Source organism: Calypte anna, chromosome 8 (assembly GCF_003957555.1).
Source record: "Calypte anna isolate BGI_N300 chromosome 8, bCalAnn1_v1.p, whole genome shotgun sequence".
Classification (NCBI taxonomy): Eukaryota; Metazoa; Chordata; class Aves; order Apodiformes; family Trochilidae; genus Calypte; species Calypte anna.
The window spans coordinates 28,674,902-28,698,002 of NC_044254.1; the positions used below are offsets into that span (position 1 = coordinate 28,674,902).

Sequence of the window (23,101 nt, forward strand, 5' to 3'; positions counted from 1 at the left end):
ACAGGTGTTGCAGTGATAAGCTTCCACTTTTATTAATAACAAGTTTAATGAATTTTGGCCTTATTTCTGGAATCAGCCCAACTTCAGTCATCAACTGCAATGGTAAGAAGATCAAGTCTTTGTTTAGTTGATAGATAATATCCTTTGGATATTTATCATACTCTTCTCAGTTAATTATTTCCTCCATTTAAACCTCAGCCAAAATATAAACTGTATGAAAAAGAAGAATTCTGTTCTGTTTTGGAAAAAAATCTGTTGTAAAAATGAGCATAGAAATCTACACATGAATGAGGCAGATATTCTACACACATAAGAGATGAAGCTGACAGCAGCTGGAGACTGTAAATCATAGGTTATTAGAAACTAGACACTGCCCTCAATGTTCCATACAGACAAACTAAACCAGTACAGAAGACTTAAGAGAGTGAAAGAGCTTTAAAATATAAAATATACAATACAATACAAATTCAAGCTAAATTCTTCCCAGAAAGATAACCTCTCTAAAATAAATTATTGCTATTTTTAAAGCAGTCTTAGATACCTATATTCTATCACATCCAATCTAATTTACTACCAAAAAATCCCAACTGCTATTTAAAAAACTAAGGATCTAATCCACTTGAGATTTTCTGTAGTACCAGAACACAGCCCATGACAGGGATCAAAAGGAGGGATTATTCATTCTAAAAGCATCATATCCACAACATCTACACGAACATATAGCATCTTTGTCTTCTTATTTTATCTACTTCAAGAGTTTACAAGGTGACTAATAAGGCTGAAACTCTTAGTTTCTGAATGTCAGTATGGAGACATCTTAAGAGGCTCCAGTGCTAAGAAAATGCTGAGCATCCAACTCAAGAAAACCAGGCACCTCTCTGGTGCCTCAACCTGGACACCAAAGTACTATTAATTCCTGAAAACCTCTGTATTAAACATTGCTCCTGTGTGTATCACCACTGATCTGGATGCCAGCATGTTTTATTTTGAAGACACAGGGTATATTAGTGGCACTAAAATAAAGCACAAAAATGGACTTTTTGATTTCTACATAAATATGATAAAATTGGAAGTGTCAAACTTTCAGCTATGTAATTCTCTATAAAACTTAAATAGAATACCTATTTGGCCTGCAATGACAGGAGGTCTTACTACCAGAAGAATCAGTTTGTCAAGCAGGAGATGAAGAAATCGCACTACCGGCTCCAGTTGAGAGGAATTTAAAGCTGAAATGCTGCTCTTCAGTTCATTTTCCAAGTTGTTTTCCATAATTCTCATGTCTCCTATTCGCACAGGGAACATGTGCTCATCCAGAGCATGGACAAGTGCAAAGAACTTGTCAAGATAAGGGTCCTACACAGAAGCAGAAAGACCAATAATCACTAAGATGCTCCAAAAGTAACTTAATTTTCTATCAGTTTGCACCCTGTGGGTCAATTCTCTCCCTCTTTTTGCTATCTGATATTTTTTCTCACAAAATTAGCAGAAACTTGGCATCCTTGAGAGCTCTGTTCACATCTCTAATTCAACTGAAATCAGTTCAGAAGTTGTCAGGGAATAACTAGAGGACCCACAGACTATTCTTTGAAAAACAGACAAAAAAATGCACTAAAGCCATGTGACTATTTACAGCACAAATAAACCACAAAAAACATCAAAATTACATAGTGGGAATTAATAAAAGTTGAAATGGTTTGTCCAAATAATGTCATCTTTCTTTTCAGATCAAAGAGAGATGAAAAATACAGGGAGAAACAAGAGAGCCAGAGGGGAAAAGGCAAAACAAGAAAACATAATATGACTGGACTGTATATTAGATCTGTTGTACTGAACACAACAGTCTGAGGTCTGAAAACACTGCTGGCCATTCACCCCCTGTGAATAAAGGCCAAACTACTCATAATTTTACTCAGGACTTCTCAAATATACTCACAGCAGAATGTGGAATGACAGGGCTGCTGGCTCAGAACTGAAAATGAGATTGTAATTTCACTACAAATAATTAATATGCTCTTTACAGTATAAGTTTGACAGTGTTTCAACTGTCAAGAGATTATAAAATTCTTTTTATTACAATGACTACTCTTAACTTTTACCTGAGTGTGGAGGGATGATACAGCAACAACTTCTACATTGAAAACCCCTTTGTGGTTATCCACCCACTTCATTCCAGGGAGTGGAACCTGTGGGTTAACAGAAAGATGAGTGAAGATGTGACAGGAAACAGAGCTCAGGTACTTCTGATTACAGTTCATAGAACCATAGAATAATTTGGGTTGGAAGGGACCTCTGAGTTCCCATTTCTACTCATTTTATTGTCAGGTCATACACGTGTCACTTCCCACACCTGTCTAAACCTAAAAGTATTTAAAAAATAAATAAGCTAAGAATTAAAAATACACATGCATGCATGCACACTTATATGTACACATACATTTCCTCTCTTTTTTAAGAGAAGTATTCTGTTGATTTTCAGTAGGAAGAACAACTCACCTCTGGAGAAAGCACTGAATAAGCCTGTGGTGGTTTTTCCAATGAAACAGGTAAGCAGAACTGACCAGTCTTTAGCCTTCCATTTTGAAGCATTGGTATCCACTTGAAGGAGAAGCAATTAACAAAAGAAGAAAAAAACGAAACAAAATAACACATTTCTTAAGGTTTGCTTGAACTTCTCAGGCTTGGCTGTCAATTTCTCAAATTCTGCAATGGTGTGTGAGCTGACAGTGATGCTAAGTGAAATGGTAAACAAATGCATCACCAGTGTCATCTGTGCTGGAAAACAAAGACTGAAAGGCACTCACAGTGTATCCAACTGGTGTCTCCAGGGGAGTGTTTTGCTTTTGCTGGCAACTGACATGGTAGAAAGTAAAAAGCAGGTGGTGGTGATCGGTTAAAGTGGCTGGAAGCTTAATCTTGATTTCCTCATGAAAATCAGGTGATCTGTGCAGAGAGAAAACCCTCAGCTGAGCCATCAATACAAAACCTCTGGTCTACCACTTTGTGCTAGAGAGCAAATCCTTGACTTAAGCTGTCTGGAGGGAAAGCAGTATATCCCAAGGACTTCCCAAGGAGGGATGACTAACCCAAGGGATTAAAGTTTCACTTTTTGGTCACTGAGGAGTCAGAAAACTTCTGAGTATGCATTTATAACCCAGGGAAAATGAAAGCAGCAGCCCCCTCCTCACACAGGCACTCTGAGCTGCACTCTGAGCCCCAGGGGCAAGGAAGAGTTCATTGGGAAAAGAAAACATTTTTGAGATTGAGTACTTCCAATTCCTGTCTAAAAGGCTCCAGCAAAATAACGAAGCACACGGTAACGTGAGTTTATAACATAAATCTTCACAAGTACAAACCTGAAACTTCTACTTGCAGCATCTGCTGAGCTGGGCTACGTGCTCAGGATCACAGCCCCTGACACAATGCTCCTGATTTGTACCAGAGCAAACAAAAGACTCCAGCTCCTGGTCATTGCAAAACTATCAGGACAGCATCAACTGCCAGTGCAGTTGTGAGTGCTATGCTGAGAGGCACAGCTAAATAATTAACAGTGAGACCAAGTCACTGGTGAGTTGCTCCACTTTCCCACTTCCTTTCGGTGGCATCATGCTATCCACATGGGTGCCAAGTCATTTCACAAGCTGCCATGTGTTTTACCTGTTGTGATATACCACAGCTGTGTATGCTTCTTTGGAAAATTCAGGACAGCTAGATTTGCCAAAGATGACCTGTAAACAAAAAAAAAAAAGAAAAAATACAGAAATCTCCCTCTAAAGCTGTGTCAAGAATTTTTTCCATAATCCTGCAGAAACATTCACAGCTGCATTCACAGATCTGTGCAGCTGTGTACAGTTACCTCTGCTTGTTACATATCTCTTCACTGACATCACAGAATCATAATCACAGAATGGTTTGGATTAGAAGGGACCTTAAAGGTCACCTAGTTCCAACCCCCCTACATGGGCAGTGACATCTCCCACTGGATCAGGTTGCTCAAGGCCCCATCCAACCTGGCCTTGAACACTTCCAGGGATGGGGCAGCCACAACTTCCCTGGGCAACCTGTTCCAGTGCCTCACCACCCTCTAATAAAGAATTTCTTCCTAATGTCTAACTTAGATCTCCCCTCTTCAAGTTTCCTCTTGTCCTCTTGCTACACAGCTGTCTAAAAAGCCCTACCCCAGGTTTCTTGCAGGCCCCCTTCAGATATTGGAAAGTAATGAAACATTTCACATGCAACATTTCACCTAATCAGTGAAGAGTTCAGAGGTTTAATAAGCCCTGTTACACATGCACACAGATGTGGCTGAAGCCCTGATCAATGTTACCACCCCAGTGCAGATCTTTACCAAGTGCTGATCACAAGTCTTAACCACTGCTTTTAAAGATGCTATTCCTAAAACAGGGGTGTCCACTGCAAACATCTCTGGTTAAACACTAGCTACTACATTGTTACGTTGCAAACTCTATACAAACATACTCTTTGAAATATTGTGATTTTATATTCCCTCAAGCTTGTTATTTTGAGGTGTGTTTCAGTGCTGTTTAACACAAGGATTTAACTGCTGCAATGTGTGCTCTGCAGTACTGGCAGGCAGCATTCAGGTGGAGCCCAAAGTGCTCTCCTCACCGGCATGGCATTGCTTGGGTCCTCTCCATACATGAACTGGACTTTTACAGTGATATTCCTGGCAGATCCTTGGCGGTTGGCAAAGTTAAGGCTCTGGGGATAGACATAAAGAAGATTCCTGCAAGAGACAAAGGCATCAACTGAGCACCCCTCTGTGAGAATGAGAAGATTCACACCCTTATGTCATTTAAATAATTCTTTAAACCTCTATGGAAACAGGCAGAGTCAAAGTGAAGGGTTTGACATTTCCTATTAGCCAGATGGTCTTCTCCTCAAGGTAAGTGCACATCCAGACAGGTGATTTGATAATGACTCCTTATTTTAGACACAGCTTTTTAAACTGCCATCATACTTTGAATTTGTTCCTACAATAAGGGGGCCTGAAAAATACATCTAGAAATTTGCCAGTGATTCCACAATAGCAATGAGCTGCAAAATTCTACAAAATTTTCCATCCTCTCAGCCCTGCTGAGTCCCTGCCAACAAAGTGCAAGCTGGCTTCACATGTTCACAAAACCAACCCTGTCTTATGAGCAAGTAATTTATACCACAAGAAGTCCCCTGAATGTGCCTACAAAGACAAAAAAGGCAACAGGCCCTGAACAATTCCACTCAACACACTCCAAGGAAACATATTCAAAGGAAAATGAACACATATTCATGGGAGCACACATATGAACACATATTCAATGGAAATGCACCAGTTTTTGCCCACAAACAAGTGTAAGAATTGTAAGTCTTTGAAAAGTGAGCCTGGAAACCTGGAAACCCATTATCCACCTCCCATCCACAGCCCACTGGAGTGGTGTCATTCCCCCTTGGACACACTCCAACAAGAGGGATGGAGAGGGATGCTCACCACAGCTCCATGGTTAGGTGAGAGGCTCATGCTCTTGTCTTCCATCCAGAGATAAAAACCTGCCATGCTGCATTTTGCCCACACACTGAAGCAATCAATTCTGTAAGAAGCCCTGGCTTGTAAGGCAGGAGGTAAAAGAGGTTCCCTTCCCCTTTGTGCCCATTGGGAACCATTCAGTGAATCTGAAAACTATTTGGAAAGAGTTTCCAACTGTTCCTTGTCCCAGAGAGACAACAGATGGGCACAGACAACTGCAGTGAGGAGCACAGCAGGACATTTTAAGTATATTTAAGCAGCTGCTACAGAGTGCAGGCAACAGTAGATGGAAAATAAAGAGACCCATTTTTGATTGTCAGGAGAGCAGTGATTTAGCTGCCCAGTGAAGGTACCTGCTGCCTTTTAGAGGCCAAGGGTATCCAAACCACCTGCTGGGCCAGCAGTAGGTCACCCTCCAAGAGGACCACCTGGAAAAGTGGGCTGCTTGAAATGGTGCTAGAAGTTGACATTTTGGCAAATCCATCCAAGGACTTGGTGCTGATGGCTCCGGGTTCTGCTGGTTCTCTGGGTCAGCACCTATCCAGAGCAGCCCATCTGCACAGCTCCAGAAGACTGCCTGGGGCAGCATTATGAAGTCTGGCTCTTTTTCACCCCTCCAGGCAGAGGAATGTGCTTAGGTGGCACATGGGAATTTCTTCCCTTTCGAGTCCTTCATGGTGAATTAAGTTTTTGAATCCCATCCCTATTGGTTGCTCTGCCTAATCGAGGCTCTCTCAGTATTTCAGAGGGGGCCTGTGCCATTTTTGTGACTGTACTAAATTACTTTGCTCTGGCATGAATACATTTGCTCCTTGATGTTCTTTTTAAAATGAAAATGGATATGAAAATTTACTCTAAAATGTACATTGCTCATAAAACTTTTATTAAGTATTATTAGGGCTTAAGAGAAGGATTTAATGTATTTGTGAAGCCAGGCTGCAGGGTCCCTATATTAAAGGCAGCCTTACACTTAGGACTGATTTATTCTGAAGAGCAGAGATGAGTCTAAACCAAGCTTGCAGTTCTGCCACCTCCTCTGCTAGGACTTGGCCTGCTGGGAGCAGAGACATTTCATCACTTCCAGGCCTCTCCAGAAAGAGGGAGCTAGAGACCTACAAGTGGACATTGCAGCTGATGACACACATCAGGCAGGGCTTTAAGGAGGAAATGTAGAGGTTGCTCCCCCATCTGATGCCTTTTAAGCCCTTGGCATGTGAAATGCTCAGAGGACAGTGATCCTGCAGGAAGAAGCTCATGTTGCTTGTGGAGAGCTCAGATGCCCAGATCCCACTGTCAGAGAAGAGCTGGATGCTGATTCCTGCTCAGGCAGCTTCTCTCCAGAGGGTTTCCCATTACAGGCACTGTCCCTTTGCTGATAATTTACATATGAAGAAGGGAAAGAAATCCCCTGCTTGCACATCAGAACATGACCCCAAATAAAAAATCCTATTTTACCTAACCCTACCAAGAGAGAACCACAGATCTTCATCAGCACAGCTACAGAGTCATGGAAAGAGACTGATGGTTGAAAAACTGATGTGAACATTATAAATATCTCCAAGGAACTGATGCCCCTGTCTAACAGGCACACTGGGAGGCTGACTTCTTGGTTTCTCCCTTGTTACCCCCTTTCCTTTGATTCATTACATCTCACTCAGGGTCTCATCTTCGTATTTGTGTGCACAAACACCAGGGCTCAGTAGACTTTGTAGGACATCAGAGGTGTAGCCATCAGCCTCAAAAAAAAAAAAAAAAATGAACCAAGACTTCTGTGCAAAGCAGAGAAACTGCCTCACTGCAGAGGTGAGATGAGAGACACCAGAGCTGATGGTCTTTCAAAGGCAAAATCAGTGGCACAGCACTGAGTGTTGTTCTCATAAATCAAGATTGACCATGAAAATAACACTGAAAATAACACACCAACAATGTGAAGCACACAGGGACTGAACTGAACAGTCAGAATAGCTACTTCTTGATGGTAATATTCACAGGTTTCTGTTGACAGAAGTTTTAGCCAGAAGCTCTGAAGCCAAGGACCTTGGTCTGGAGCTTTTATGATGCTGCTGTGCAAAATGTATGCAAAGCTTATACTCCTGTCTCAAACAGAGCTCAAAAGTACTTTTACCTGCATAAAATGAATAGCTAAAGTGCAAAGGCTTCTCAGGCCAAGGAAATTGGAGCACCAGGCACTCCTCTAAATATTTATAGAATGTGATTGTGGCCGTTTTACAAAATCCTTCATAAAGGTATCAAAACATTAAGAACTGATCCTAACTCTTAGAGGGAATGTCTAAGCATTATGAAAATTTCCCTTTCCAGTAAAACCCACAGACCTTTTTTCTTTGCTTTATTCCTACTATAAAAATCATTTAAAGCCCATTTAACAAGGGTCACTCAGGTGCATGAAAGATCTTCAGGATCACATTTGTTATCTGTGTCTTTTCTTGACTGGGCTAGCAGCTCTCAGAGGCTGGATTTCCCTGTAGGATTGCTACAGCCCCTGAATCTTATGGTGTTTAATTGTAACAATTGTTCTCCCCTCAAAACTCTTTAAAACAAAACTGAGAAAGACTTCTTGTGACTGTGAGAACAAGAGAAAATTATTCATTTGAAATGCTGTAAAATCAAAGCCACTCAAATACTTTGAAGGGGACTGCAAAAAGTATGTATCTTTAAAAAAAAAATTAAAATTAAAGTTCTTCAGATCTAGCAGCCCAAAATCCCTGTGTTCAATGCCAGAGGATGGACTTTGTTCCCTATTACAGAAGTGACAGACCCAGATAAAACCCATACCAAAGCTTCATCTACAGAAGGGACAATCCAGGGAGTTTCCCTATGGAAAAGACAAATTCTTCAAAACCACATGGTTGTCTAAAGCTCTGGAGGTGTTTAAATAGGATTATCAGATGCTCTGTATCTTGCTCTACCATTCAAAAACCTTTCAGAGTTGCAGCCTTAAGAACCCTAAGAATTACCCACAGAAGTGCAAAATAAGATCAGTCCAGATTATGGGCTGCATCTGTTTTGGGTTTTTTTACTCATATGAAAGCTCTTTATATATTTCCACTGATATTATCACTGGAAAACACTGCAGGAATGATGACTCACTGCAAATCCTTCAGACTCACCACTGTCCCATGAATAATTCCAACAGTTCTAAGATTCCTTCAAACAAACAAATTTTTAGTATGGTTAAATGAACTGTGGTTTGAAAAGATTCTTTAGAAACTAATCTGAAAAAATGCTGATTTAATAGGGCATGATAGCCTTCCACTGTACAACTTAATCATGAAAAATACTCATTATCACAAAAAACCTAAGAATTAAAATAACAATTATCACTGGAGCCCTGCTTGCTAGATTTTTACAGATGGAGTTAAAATACATTGCTGATAAAGCAGAAGCAGAGAGATTAAATGGTGTTTAATTTCAGGAAAAGTCTCTGTCCAATTCTGTGTCTGTGTAGACTGAGCTTCCCAATCTCATCACTAGAATATTTTAGCCTTGCCCTGCTTGATGCCATCTACCCAAACCTAGTGCAACACCACTGAGAAGCACCTGATGGAGGGATGCACTGGACTCCTCCCTGCCCAAACCCAAGGTCATAATTGTGCATTAAAAAGGCAGCACCAACAAAAACAAAACCAAACCCTGACTCCCAGCACAGAGTAAAACCCATGAGTATGTGGGTAACTTTCAACCTGTGAGAATCAGAGAATCATCATGGTTGGAAAGCACCTTCAGGATAATTAAGTCCATCTGTCAGTACTACACCACCTTAGCCACTAAATCATGAGGAGCTCCAGTGGTGGTCTTGAGTTGTGGACTGCTTTGTCTCTAAGCATCAGAGAAGAAACAAACACACTGTCCTACCTACCCCTCATTCCTCTGCACAAAACAACTTCATTCCCACGGCTTCCCTAGAGCTCCAAGAGTGGCATGGACTCTGAGACACAGCAAGAGGTTCCTAGCACTTTGCTCACCTCTTGGCTGCTTGCTGACACCCCAAATGTGTAGAACCACTCAGTCTCCAACGAGTGACTTGTGTTCCTTCAGAAATGAAGGAGCCATCATGTTTTCCCCAACATACCAAATGTTCAGTGCAAAAGAGATGATCAGCAAGTGACTGGATGGATGTACAGGAGCAATACTGAACAGCCCATAACCCAACTCCTTGCTTGCCCAAAGCCTTCCGGGCTCAAAGGAGTAAATTACTTATTAAGTAAATAACTCTTCTCCACCATGTGTTGCATCTGCCAGGAATGAGCAGACACTGGCCAGGCTCAGCTCATTGTTGCTTCACAAGGGTCATGAACAGAGAAGCAGACAGACACTCAGCTGGCAAGAGCCATTCTTCCTGCAACCTGCATGTGCACATTTCTGACCTAATTTAAGGCAAGCTGCAAACAGGAGGTGAGACCTGTGGTCTCACACAGATCTCAGGCCTCTTCATAGATCTTCAGCTTCCTGGAAAGCAGCAGAGCTGTTCTTGCTCTCCCACTCCCTGACTCTTTGCATTGTGCAAAGCCCAAATCCTTAAAATTCTCATTATTCAGGAACTCCTTTCCCCCCCCACCCCCCTTCCCTTCCTTTTTATTTAAATTATTACTTTGCTGCCTTGCTCAAGTGTTTCAAAATTATGCTTCCTGGTACAGAACAGTGATTGTTGTTTGTTTTTAAGGGTAAATCCTACATTTGCCAGGCCTGATGATCTGCATCTTCCTGCTGGTTTTTATACTTCCTGCAGTTACTCCAGTAAGTCTGATCCAAACCATACTAATACAAAATATTTCCCACCAATTAACTGGAGATCTAAAATCCTTTCAAGTTCTTTAGTTATGAGTGGGGAGGCTACCTGCATATTATCAACCCTTCAACACACAGGAAGCTCAATGTGTGAGATAACAACTTTAAAAGAATTTTCCTATTGATGCCTCATGCACAATGACAACAGAAAGTCCAGGGGAAGAATTATTAAGCATACAAGAATCTAGCAAAAAGTTGAAAACTCTCCAAAGTAGAGGCTACATTATGCATGGATTGATTTTGCTTTCTTGGATTGCTCTGAGTGATCCCAGAAAGAAAAATACCTTTCACTGATACTGCAATACTACTTGAAAAACATACATACTGCCATGCAGAGACCCACTGCAGAACAGGACATTTATTTCAGGCTTGCTTTATGTAGTGTGAATCTTAAGCAGTAGGAAGAATGGTAAGGTGAGAAATGTAAGTGAGGTATTATTTATCTCACCCAGCTCTGGAAAAGAGCTCCTAAAAAATAAGTTTTATATGGTGTAAATTACTGCACAAACCTTAACATAGTAGGATCACATCCAGGCAATCTCTGGACCTAATTCCCTCTTTCTCACTTAATCTGAACTAGATGACAAGTAAATCCACTGCAACACATTAAGTTACCTCAGAAAATGGTAAAAAATGAGAATCAAGTTGTGTGAATCATCTGGGAATATTCTGTCCTTCCACAGCTTCTCAAGGAGCTGCACAACCTGAAATACAGCACCCACTGCTCCTCAGTATGGTAACCCCTTTCATACTCCTGAGGCAGACAAAGGCATTATAGAACACAAACAAGAAGCCATTTAGGTCCTTATCAAGATTATGACCCCAAATGAATCTGTTAAAAGCATTGTGTGAAAACCAGGATGTCACCAATAACATTTCACAACAGAAGGTCTGGCAGGTGGAAAAGTTCAAAGCCCAGTTTTATCAGCAAAGTGCCCATCTCTCTGTTTTATCTTCCCAGGTATCAACCTACATCTGAAAGGGGTTACGTTTGTTCAGACACACACAGGTTAATGATCAACTCCTTGGTCTGCCTCTTCCCAAATGAAGAGGAGTATAAATAGATCAAATTCTTCAGCCCTGAGCAGTCACACAGCAAAAACCTCTGCACCCTGAGCAACTGAAGAGCGTTCAGGAGCAGAAAAGATGAAAGTCTTTCTAGGCTTTCTATTCATTGCCCCACTTGCTCTCCCAGCTGGAGCTGAGAAGGAATATTCCTCCTTTGATTCTGCTGCATCTCCTGAGACAAAATCAAGATTTGCCATGTTGGATGATGTACGAATCTTGGCCAATGGACTCCTCCAGCTTGGGCATGGTCTTAAAGATTTTGTCCACAAGACGAAGGGGCAGATGAATGACATCTTTCAGAAACTTTACATTTTTGATAGGTCCTTTTATGAGCTCTCACAGCAAACGAGTGAAATCAAAGAAGAAGAAGAACAGCTCCGACAGACTACAGCCAGGCTGCAAATCCACAACGAAGAGATAAAAAACCTCTCACAGGAGATGAATTCGAAGATTGAAGACCTCATACAAAACAAAATCCAGCTGCAAGAGAAAGTATGGGGACTGGAAGACAAAGTCACCAAACTGGCCATTATCCAGCCCTCAACGCAAGACACAAAAGAAATTTCTTCACTCAAAGTAAGTAGAGTTGTGAAAGCCTCTGACACACAAAGCCAAAGTAAATTTTAATGCTATTAGCAGCAGTTATACAACAGATACCCATGCTTTCCCTTCCTCTTCACTCCAATACTACTGCTTATTTTGAGAAATAAATCCCTGCAATCATCTCAAAAGACTCAGTGTCTCCATCTGACATATGATTTATTTAGCAGTAAAAATCCAAGGCAAAATCAGTTAGAAAATTGTGAAGTTATAATTGTGAAATGATAACTCTCTGTACTTTTATTTTAGTATTTTTTTCCAAATCAGTTTTAAGAAATTCTAATAAATAATAACCATTAAAAATTATTGCAGTGAGGAAAACAATGTGATTACCAAGGGTGCAAGTTTTCCTGTGGAAAAGGCAGTACTAGCAGCATTTTGGAGAAGCACAAAAAAAACTTGTGGGAGACAATAGTGGATATTCATTTTAAAGCAGAAAGATCTCACAGTTCCCAAGCTCATACCCTAAATGCTGGGAATCATTCCTTTTTCTGATGGGTGGCCAACATCCAGTGTGAATCAAGGGCCAACTTCACAGAATGTGATTGCTCTGGACAGAAAATGGAAGGAAAATAACAACAACAAGAAGTTGTGGAGGTCTGCTGCTGCTACTGACCACCACTCTCCTTTCTTCCCATCCTCAGGCTTTTGTGGAGCAGCAGGACAATGACATCAAGCAACTTCTCAAAATTGTAGAGGACCAGCACGTGCAACTGGACAAACAGCACAATCAAATAATGGAGCTGGAGGACAAGGTACAGGAATCATCTCTATTTCTCTTTTCAAAATTCGCCAGCTCTCAGAACACAGAAGGACACAGTGGCCCAACCATTCATTCAGGTCAGCCATCCCTCTTGTTCACCTTTTGGGCATGTAGATGAGGGTATAAACAAGTTTGACCACTACTATGTGACTTTTTGAGTGAGAGAATTCTGTGATGTCAGGCACAGGATGACCAAGAGCACAGCTTTCAAATACTGTCTGTCCACACCAGGATGCTGGATTTTCTGACTGCCAATTTTCTATTTTTTCCCCCTCCTCTCATTATCCATACTATTATTGCTCTTCCATTGGTTTTCTAAGTATAATTACTTCCCCTTTCTTCTTTTCCAATATTCACTCCAGTAGGGAGCCATGTTCTGCAGTTCAACATGTGTCACCATAATGCTGGCTATAACTGACATATTCATATTTAATTTATTCCTAAGAGGAGGCTCTAAAAGGAGAATGCATTTCAGCTTAAGGAAACACTGGTTCTGGGCTCTTCAGGTGTTGGTATTATTTGTCTAAGTGATGTCACCTGAGGAAATAAGTCAAATCTGTTTGCCCATTAAGATGCACCTCTTGAGAACGGGTCATTTGCTCACCTCATAAATCCCACCTTCTCTGAGTGGTGGGAGAGCTGACATTCATGCAACTGAAACCCACCAACGTGGTTCTCAAGCTATATTTGTGTTGCAAATTGGGTATTCTAAAGGATTACATTCACAAGAAAAATTCATCTCCGCATGACGCTGTCCGGCTCAAGACACGAAGGTCACCAGCTCAGAGGCTTGGGAAATTAACAATAATTAACATTAATTAGCATTAATTATGGTTCTTTCAGCTAAACCACATTGAGCTCCAGGAACTGGCAGAGAACTCTTTCACAGAGGAGCACACAGAACCAGAGGGCACCCCCTTTCCTGCACACAACGCCACCGCTGTGACGCCCAACGCTGATGGTGAGACCTCACCTCTCATTCCTGCAACCCAACATCTTGCAGCCTCCTTGTGTTGGTTTTTAACAGTCCAAGACTAAAAGCAAAAAAAGATTCTTAGGTTATGTACAGCACTGGGGGGATGGAGCTGAATCTTGGGGGAAAAAATCTCATCATCTACTTAGCCCTATGATAGGTGTACTTGTCTCTGAGGAGACACACAGAACCAAGGTCCAATAATGCACTAATCCTGTCCTCACCTCCACCCCTTGTAAATGCATTCTGTGACCATCCTTTTACTGCCACTTCTAGGGTATGTCTTGGAAAGTATGGACAGAGAACTGATTTACTCCATGCAGGCTTGTTTTAAGCTCTGGAAAAGCTTTCTTTAAAGTTGAGGCATCCTCGAACTGTGGCAATGGGAATGGTATTTACTGGCAATGGGAATGGTATTTACTGGCAATGGGAAAGGTATTTATTGGCAACTTCACAAGGAACAGGAAAAGTCCATCTGCCAGAGTTTAGTCTTAGGCCTTAGAAACTCCCCAAAATTATCTAAATTGAAACCCTGTGTAACTTCAAAAATATAGGTGGTCCAACCTACATACAACCTGGCAATTCTGCTACCAAACCCAAAGCAGTTCGTCCATTTTGTGACATTTATTGCAAAATAACATTACTGAAAACATTGCTCTAGGTTTTGTTCTGGCTCTCTCCCATACAAAAATCCAAGTTGCTAAGATGGGTTAAAACTTAGCACATCTAAACCAGGACTTGTAATTGCCTCTTGCTTGCTCCCCTAGGTGCCACCCCTGACTGCACTGCTCTCTACAACAGTGGTGTGCACTCCAGTGGTGTTTACACTATTAAGCCCAAGGGCTCAGAAGCTTTCAATGTCTACTGTGAAATGAAATTTGGTAAGAGAGCTGTGCTATCAGCAGCCTAATTTTCAATTAAGTAGTTTCTTATAAGCCAAAAAACTGTGTCTCAATCCAAAGTACACAAAAACTCAGCAGACTTTATCCTCTTGATTTCTCTTACTGGCCTGTCTGTGCTCTGAACTCAGGTTTTCCTTGCCCTGAAGTCTCTTTAACACTGCTTTCATTCTTTAGTCACCACCTCTTCCTCATACAATGGAAAGGAATTTCAATTGTGACATGAATTAGGTGCATTAAAAAAAATCAAGCCCCTTCAGCTATCAGTAATTAAAATGGCAATTATAAATGCCATAATATTGCACCCAAGAGTAGCTTTTCCAAAGAAAAGCAAACTGTAAATAGGAAAGACTTTAATAAAGATTTTTCATTAACAAGGGTTATTGTTTGAGACTTAGATATACCAAAATCACCCAAAAGTGAGGACTCCTGTCAGCAGCCATGTATCATTTAGGTCCAGAATTGTCAGGCACCAGAAAGCTCTGCACCTCCCCAAGCTCTACCTTTGTAAGAAACCTGTTGATCTGTTCCTTTTGTCCCTCCCCAGAGATTCAGACACCATTTGGCCAATTCCCTAGTTCACCCTGCACTGCTGCTCTGTGTGTCCTGCCCTGCTTCCCTGCAGGGTCCCTTTGCCACAGTTACCCCAAGAGCTGTGAGCACAGCGATGTAAACGTGGCAGGGATATGGCATTTGTTTGGATGTGTAGACAGCACAGCATGGGGCTGCCCCGTGCAAAAACCTCCTCTGCTTACATGTGTTGAAACTGGTAAAATGAGGGTGTCATGACCTGGGGAGGAGAAAGTCCCTGGCATGGACACAGCCTCCAGCTCTTCCAACCTTCTGTAGAGCTGTGTTCCCTGCGGCCAAGCACTATCAGTAGAGGGAGCCTGATAACCTGATAAAATGTCTGGAATGCTTCATATCTCTTTTTTTTTATCATTTTCTCTATATTTGTGTTTCTCAGCCCTCATAAACAAAAACAACCCAGTTAAGGCAGCTTAACAAAGCAGGTCCACTGACCTTAGTCACTGCACGTGTGGCAGAGGACACCTGAGCAGCCCTGATCTGTTCAGCTGGGCTCCCTGCAATTTCTTTGATAAAGATTTAGGTTAACTCATTCTACCTCAAAACTGGAGCACCCAAGAGCGCACTCATGGACAATCAGTAAGGCCACGAGGAGTGGAGCAGCTGCCCTCTGCACAGCTGAGAGGCTCTAGAGCTCAGTAAACGTGTGCTCAGGTTTATTGCAAAATGAAGAATGAGTGGGATTCACATGGAGCCATTTCCAATGAATCCCATTTTCTTATTCCCTTTGGTAGAGAGCAAGCTCCTGTGAGGGCAGCCACAGCTTGTAGGTCAGCAGCTGCTGGTCTCTCAGTAACTTTCCATCTTCTCTCTAGTGCTTTAAACAATCCAGGCTTGGGACTTATTTTCCTTTTGCATTCACAGGCACTTCCTGGACTGTAATCCAGAAGAGAGTGGATGGATCACTAGATTTCAACCAAACCTGGGATGCCTACACAAATGGTTTTGGTGACCTCAATGGTAAAAAAGCCTTTTATTGCTTCTTTTCTTTGTATCAGCTGATTTGAGAAGCTGAATCTTATTACTGACAGAAGACAAAACCCACAGTGAAATCTCAACAGCTTACCTAATCATTAGAACACCAAAACCTGTTTACCAACAAATAACTCAAACCAGCAAACACCATTCTTAAAGACACACCTTCAAATGTGTGTTCAGAAACTTCTGCTGAATCAAGGACAGAATGCTTTAAAAGCTGTTTGGATTAATGAGATTTTATTACTCATAAAAACACTTCCCAAAGCCTTTGAACCAAACACAAACTCAGAATCTCCCCAAATCGCTGTCACCACTTTCTCTTTGAACTTTCTGCAACCCTGTTTCCTGTAAAACCACCACACCAACACTTCCAACCTCAGGAGTGCCCAAGGCTGCAGCTGCTCCCCTGCACCAACCCCTCCTGCTTCCCTGCTCAGGGGCCAATCCCCTCCATGGCTGGATAGGGTGAGGAAACACCCACGTTTCCCTGTTAATCATCAACTCCAAAGAATTTATAGCTCCAAGTGCTGCCCAACAGCCTCCCCACGTAGAGTATTTCCCCTCTTTTTCCCTATAATGAGATGAGCTTGCTTTTGTTTAGAAAACATTTTGACTTCCTAGGCACAGCACAGACCAAAACCTCACTTACTGACTTACTCCCACCTCTTTTACAACAAGGAGCTGCTCTATCCCAGGCTTTCCAGGATATTGAGACAGTAGTTCCCAGCTCAGGTAGACTTTTACCTGGGTAATTTGTCTGATTCTATGGAATGCTACCATTGCTCCTTGGTTGCTCTCCAGTTCCCATCTCCTACACCGACATAAATCTTCTCAGGGTTGGAAAAACTTTGCAGAGGATCACATCACTCTGTATCCTGCTCAGTTCTGTGCTGTGTATTCTAAGGTGATTAAACCCAACAGGCTGCTGCTCCTTTCCTGTAAATAGTAGGGGTATTTCACCCAACCATATTCTCTTCTGTTGCTTTAAATGCCACCTCTCTGTATGGCATACATATTCAGCTCCACTATTTCTCCATGTGGCAGTTACCTACTGTGCACTGATACCAGCAGCACTGATAATAAGCCATCTAATGAATATAATTTATGAAACTAATTAAACTGATTATCAAGAATTCTAGGCAAAAGGAAAATGCTCAAGTTAAATTCCCTTTGTACACAAGGGTATCAAAACCTCATCTCAGTTCTGCAGCTCCTTCCTTAAAATATCCAACAATGGCAATTAGGTTTTATGTATGTCATGTGCTTCATTTGTCACACAGTTGGGATTGCACATCTCTTAAATGTCTTGAGATCCCTCTCAGAGTTTCACAAGAGGTGGGAAAGTTGAGAGAGAAGCTCCAGCTCATTTATAGCTCTTGCTTTTATTGATCATGGGTGTGCAATTAAGAAGAGGTAAACAAAAAGAATGTAGCAGGAGACCTCTGAAAGTGCCCAGGACTCATATTATTGATTTAATTGAAGCAATTAATGAATCCTTTGAAATACTGTGTTTTCACACATGCTACCAGCAGGTTATCTGTAAAAACAAATTCAGTAGCAGTGTGAGAGATACAGGGATTCAGGGAAAGTTTATCACCTAACCCTTTCTCTATTAACTCTCTGCCTGGTGACTTCTGTCCCCCAGTCCTCACCTCTGTCACCTCTTGACTGGGACTTTGTGCAGGATTTGAACACCTCTTTTCAATTACTGACATTTCAGAGGTGAATGAGCTACCTGAGGTGTGGGTCAGGGATCTGAAAAACACAGTAAGAGTCTTGTTGTCTGGCTCCATATTCACAGCATCTCTTTCCTACACTTTTGCAGAGGAATTCTGGCTGGGCCTGAACAAGATCTATTCCATGACTAAACAAGGGGACTACATCTTCAGGATTGAGCTGCAGGACTGGAAGGACAGCAGACGTTATGTGGAGTATTCCTTCAGCTTGGGAGGCCCTGAAACAAACTACACTCTCCAGCTTACAAGGGTCTCTGGGAGCATCCCCAATGCCCTGCCAGAGCAGACAGAACTGAGGTTCTCAACTAAAGACCACGACATGGACATAGCCAATGACTTCAACTGCCCAGAAAACTACCTAGGTATCAGTGTGTTGGGTGTAACATGGGAGTTTCTGTGCTACATGAAGGATGATGGGTGCTTTAGTGGGTAGTTACTACTATTAGCCTGGCTTCACATAGGAAAAAGGGAGGACCAGCAGCATCTCTCCACTTGCAGGAAAAGGCAGATGATGTTTCTTGTTGGCAGATAGCAGGGTCCTCCAATAAGGCATCACCTTTCTAATTCATATACAGGTAAAACTAAAAAAAACTAAAAAGATTCTGAGATATGAAAGCAAGGGCAGTTCTTCCTCTGCTGCCTGGTCTGGTGTGGAAGCCCTAAGTTGGACTGTTTAATCCCTCCTTACAAAAACAAAACCCAGAAGACAAATTGACTCTTGATTCCATTTTGATCACAAACCAAAAGTTAAGAGTGATGGTGATTTCCCAACTCAAAGGCAGATTTTAGCTGTTTGTCAAGTAGACTCATTATATTCCCTCTCAAAAGAGCAACAGAGATGCAAGGTTGAAAATATCTCTCCTTAAAGATAAATGGGTTAAAAGATTCCTCATTCTTTGATTTTCTGAAGCTTTTATATCTGCCAGTTTATAACAACAGAACTGAAAAAGCAGTTAATGATTAAACCCCAGGATACAGAATTGCCCTCCAGATACCTGCTTCATGCAACGAACATTTAGCATGCCATTCTAGGCTTGAGAACTGTTAGTGCCTGAAACAACACTGAGAGTTTTACTCGGCTCCAGTGACCATGAGGCAGATGGCCAATGACTTCTAGAGTGCTAAACTTTCATTTTTAGCATGAAGTCACTGCCAGTTCTTTGCAAGCAGAACTGAGCTTAAAATTTAAGCTTGTGGTTAAGGACACCAGCCAATAGATTAGAGAATTTGTTTGCTTTTTTCAAGCAATTAAATAAAAAAAAAAGTTTGCTTTTTAAAAGCTCTTCAGCCTCCCATAGATGCAGAGATTTAACTATCTGTACCTGAGGAAAATATCAACAAATCAGAAGGTCAGTTATAGAGGGTGATGGGAAACATGGAAGTGTGGAGCTAAATTGTAAGTGTCCCCATTCATATGGGTATGCCAGGGAATTGTCCCTTCTGCTGGAAGTGGTCTAAAGCAGATTTATGTTGCTAAGAGGAGCTGTCAGGGTACAACTGACAGGAACTGACATGACAACATCTCCCCTTAGGAGGCTGGTGGCACAGTGAATGTGAGGAAACCAATCTGAATGGGAAATACGTCACCCCGAGGTCAAGAGGAAGACTGGAGAGAAGGAAAGGTTTATACTGGAAGCCTAAGAAAGGAAGATACTACTTGCTCAAGTCAACCAAAATCATGATACACCCAACAGATTTAAAGTTTTCACTGAATGCTCAGCCTGGTGCATTTTAATTCAGAACACAGAGACTGAACACTACTACATCAGAGAAGTTCATGTGATATTTAATACCAGATGCATGTCTAAGTCCATACACTGGATGGTAAATTCTTCTGAGCCATCTGAGATGGTCTTACAGGGGGTTTGGTGAGTATTCTTCAGCCTCAGTGCCAATGTGCTGTAACTTCCATGGAGCTTCCACCTCCCTAGGATGACAGTCTAGTGCCTAGGAACTGACCATCTATTGATGTATTAGAAAATATTCCTGGGGGGGAATGAGTTTCCAGGCTGTTACATTTGTGTAGCAGGGAATGCAAAAAGATCTTCAGCAAATGAAGGGCTGGCAATATGCTAGGGAAGACATTCAGGTATTAATTTATAGGGGGGGAAAAAGATTTTGTTTTATAAAGTAACTATTTTGATGTTTGGTTCATGTTACTGTTGCTGTGAGTGAATGACAGATGGGTAATTACCCATTTTAGGGTTCTGTGTATTTCCAGACAGATTTTCAGCTGTGGCTCAGGCCAACCTTATCTCAAGTGCTGCACTCAGGCAGCTGTAGACCTGAACACACACAGCAAGGAAGCCAGAGCACAGGTTTCATCTTTTACATATTACACTTGGTAAGAATGATGCTTTCTTACTGAAAGTCAAGACCTAAGCTCCACAGCTCACTGCATTGATTCAGGCATCTTTTCTCCTCACTTGAAATGGAATCAGAGTGACCCCTTTGCAACCTTTAAGTACACCCAAGAAATTAAATGAAGCACACAACAAAACACCTTTCAAATAAAGAACAGCTGCTCCTGGGGCAACTCCAAGGGAGTCAGAGATCCCAACCAACAAATCCTGTAGGCACAACCTATGTGACAGTGTCAGTCCTGCTCCTGAGAACATTCACATTTGTTTAACATCAGCTACAGAATGCTCTGATGCTGGAGAACTCCTGACATGCTTGTGGATGGATGGCTCTGAAGTGTTGACTGACAAAGACTTCAGGTTCTGCAGTTCCACTGAGTCATATTGACTTGTCTCCCTCAACCAACCCTTGTACAGTACGGATTTTTTTTTATCTCAACGTTTGCAACTACACAGAAAATGGTTTTGAACTGTAATTTGTTAAGAGCAAAACAACTGTGAACAGGGCATGCTAATTACAGATAAAAATGTGAAAATACTTTGACTTTGCATGGATTTATCACAAAGAAGAAATCACACAGTGCTGCTTATTTGTACTGGTGGCTTGTGATGTTTAATTACCTGCCCAGCCTCTAAAAATAAACTAATAAATCAAACTTTTGAAAAGACATGAGATATGGGACTTGACTAAACTCTTTCTTTGAAGTTTTGGTTTATAAAAACCTGGTTTGTATTTATCTAACTTTTACAACAGCTTTGGTGAGAAAGTTTGTGAAATTACTCAGCTGAAGAAGAAATACGACTCAAGATGCTTAATGTCTTCAAAAATACTGTAAAAAAGCTGTGTATTATAAGTGGTACACAATGAAAAGAAATATGCTCCCTGCCTGGGATTATATTCCAGATCTTCAGAAGATGTTATTTTTCAAGCATTGTAAACAAAGAAATGATTTTTAAATCAAAATGGAAATAGGAACAAAGGGATTGTGTATTTTCTACATTGTTACTCCCTGCTTTAAAGAAAACAAAGTAAGTCACTGAAAGTGTCAAAAGTAATACAGAACAGTAAGAGAACAATGCCTTTAGCAGACAGACAAAGAAAATACCAACATAAAACAGAAAAGAATTCAACAAAATTTCACTGTGAACCTTGGGAAATGGAGAAACTTTCCTCATGTCCTTGTTCAGAGCCAAGTTTCACTAAATATGTTTGTTCCTTCACAAATGTGTATTTCTGCAGTGTCAGTCTGGACCCTTTCTGTGCCTCTAGCACTGGAGATCTACTGATCCAGCAAGTTTTGCAATGAGCTAGATGAGATAAGGTAGGAATTTCTGGACTTGCCAGGCTCAGGCCCTGAAATGTATTTCAAAACTCTGACCTGTACGTAGTGTTTGGAACGTAGACATCCCTGGCAGGAAACTCCAGGATTTCTCTTGTTGGTCTCACTCTGCTGTCTGGGTAAAGTTTGACTTGCAGCAACTCTGGAGTCAGACAGTAATGGGGATTCTCTGGAGCTGGAGATATGTCTATCTTTAATTGAGCTGTAAGAAGAAAACTATTTTATTACAACAAATAGAAGTTAATTTAAATCAAAAAGCTTATTAACCTGAAGAAACAAAGGATAAATATCCTTTTTATATAAAATAAATAAATAAATATCCTTCCCTATTTATTCATTTCACACAGAAACAAATGATAAATCCCAGCCAATGTGGATTTGTTAAAAACAAATAACACTGAATCCAACTGGGGCACCAGATAATAAGAATCAACAGAAAAGACATATCTTATCATGACCCAAATGCTGCTCTCCTGGGCAAGTCAGGGAAACAGAGGCTAGATGATGCTACTGTGACTATTAGTGCTGTGCCATAGGACACAGGAGAATTTCATCTGCCTTGCTTGCCATGAGGCCTTAGGAGGAGCAGTGTAACCAGTTTAGAGCACAGAGCTTGAAGGAAAGCATGGACAGACTGCAGAACCTCCAGAATCTCTCATGGACAGAGAATTTTAAAATCACAACCTTAGTGGAAAGGTTGGAAAAAGCCTGAGATTGGGTAGGCCACAAAACAGAGGTGAGTAAGAGTGAACTAGTAACAGTATTCAAGAACTTGAATGGTTGTGCTAACTGCCCTGACCATAATCAGATTAATTTGCAGCAAGATAATTTTGTAAAGTTTTCTTAACACCAAACCTCTGGGAATGAGGCTTTATGCGTGGGAGAGATGGTCTTAGGAAGCAGTAGGAATGCTGTCACTGGAGGTTTTTAGGAACAGGTTAAGTAAATATTCTCAGGTGTAGCACAGGTCAGGGACCAGTGATGTTTCACTGCTGGTGTGCCAGCCTTTTTATTTCCCTTTCTCAAAGAGAGGTGGAGTCTGCTCTTATTAACCAAGTGGGAGCCAAGAGACATCTCCTGGTCTCAGGAGATTTACTCAGGAAAACAAGAGACTCCTCAGGCCCTGGTGGGTTTGGGGCTTTAGGGTTTGCATCCTCTTTCTCTCAGCTATCCCTCTCAGCATGAGAGGAGCTGTGTGTGCACCTGTACCAGTGCAAAATCTACCAGAATGCCATCTTAGTGCTCATGATCTACCAGGGATTGCTGTGGGTGACTTCCTGGAGTTTTTTCATCTGATCACTTTTAAGAACTGGGTGGCAACTGGACAAGACTACCCAAATACCAAACACATGGGAACCAGAATCTCCTTCAATACCTGTGATAGGTCTCAGTCTCCTTAGGACTGATGATGGCCTCTTCATGTCAGCCAGGAACTTGTACAAATCTTCATCACTCAGGCGATCCCCCTC

General features: G+C 41.5%; 2 protein-coding genes across 9 annotated transcripts in view; one reads left to right on the forward strand and one right to left on the reverse strand.

Moving 5' to 3' along the window:
• DOCK7 (dedicator of cytokinesis 7) overlaps window positions 1–23,101 on the reverse strand; it is a 97,793-nt gene that overhangs the window by 37,845 nt on the left and 36,847 nt on the right. For all 7 annotated transcript variants that reach the window (XM_030455721.1, XM_030455728.1, XM_030455727.1 and 4 more), the window contains exons 13-20: window positions 23,008–23,101; window positions 21,672–21,834; window positions 4,627–4,744; window positions 3,655–3,725; window positions 2,802–2,940; window positions 2,494–2,595; window positions 2,097–2,183; window positions 1,122–1,353 (exon numbers count right to left, since the gene is read on the reverse strand). In XM_030455721.1, coding sequence (XP_030311581.1) covers window positions 1,122–1,353; window positions 2,097–2,183; window positions 2,494–2,595; window positions 2,802–2,940; window positions 3,655–3,725; window positions 4,627–4,744; window positions 21,672–21,834; window positions 23,008–23,101 — 1,006 coding nt within the window. The remainder of the gene's footprint in view (window positions 1–1,121; window positions 1,354–2,096; window positions 2,184–2,493; window positions 2,596–2,801; window positions 2,941–3,654; window positions 3,726–4,626; window positions 4,745–21,671; window positions 21,835–23,007) is intronic.
• Window positions 11,430–20,965, forward strand: ANGPTL3 (angiopoietin like 3). 2 transcript variants are annotated; one of them, XM_008500549.2, is made up of 7 exons: window positions 11,430–11,971; window positions 12,640–12,750; window positions 13,602–13,719; window positions 14,499–14,612; window positions 16,083–16,178; window positions 18,022–18,294; window positions 19,465–20,965. In XM_008500549.2, the coding sequence occupies exons 1-7, from the start codon at window positions 11,474–11,476 to the stop codon at window positions 19,665–19,667; spliced, it is 1,413 nt and encodes a 470-aa protein (XP_008498771.1). In that variant the 5' UTR covers window positions 11,430–11,473; the 3' UTR covers window positions 19,668–20,965. The 2 variants fall into 2 exon arrangements, with proteins under 2 accessions (XP_008498771.1, XP_030311589.1); XM_030455729.1 differs by lacking the exon at window positions 14,499–14,612.

Excerpts from the sequence above, each read along its gene's own strand:
- ANGPTL3 (XM_008500549.2), top strand. The coding sequence starts at position 11,474 with ATGAAAGTCTTTCTAGGCTTTCTATTCATTGCCCCACTTGCTCTCCCA. Across the intron at positions 11,972-12,639 it reads AAGAAATTTCTTCACTCAAA|GCTTTTGTGGAGCAGCAGGA; the intron begins GTAAGTAGAGTT and ends TCCCATCCTCAG. Across the intron at positions 16,179-18,021 it reads TGGTTTTGGTGACCTCAATG|AGGAATTCTGGCTGGGCCTG; the intron begins GTAAAAAAGCCT and ends ACACTTTTGCAG.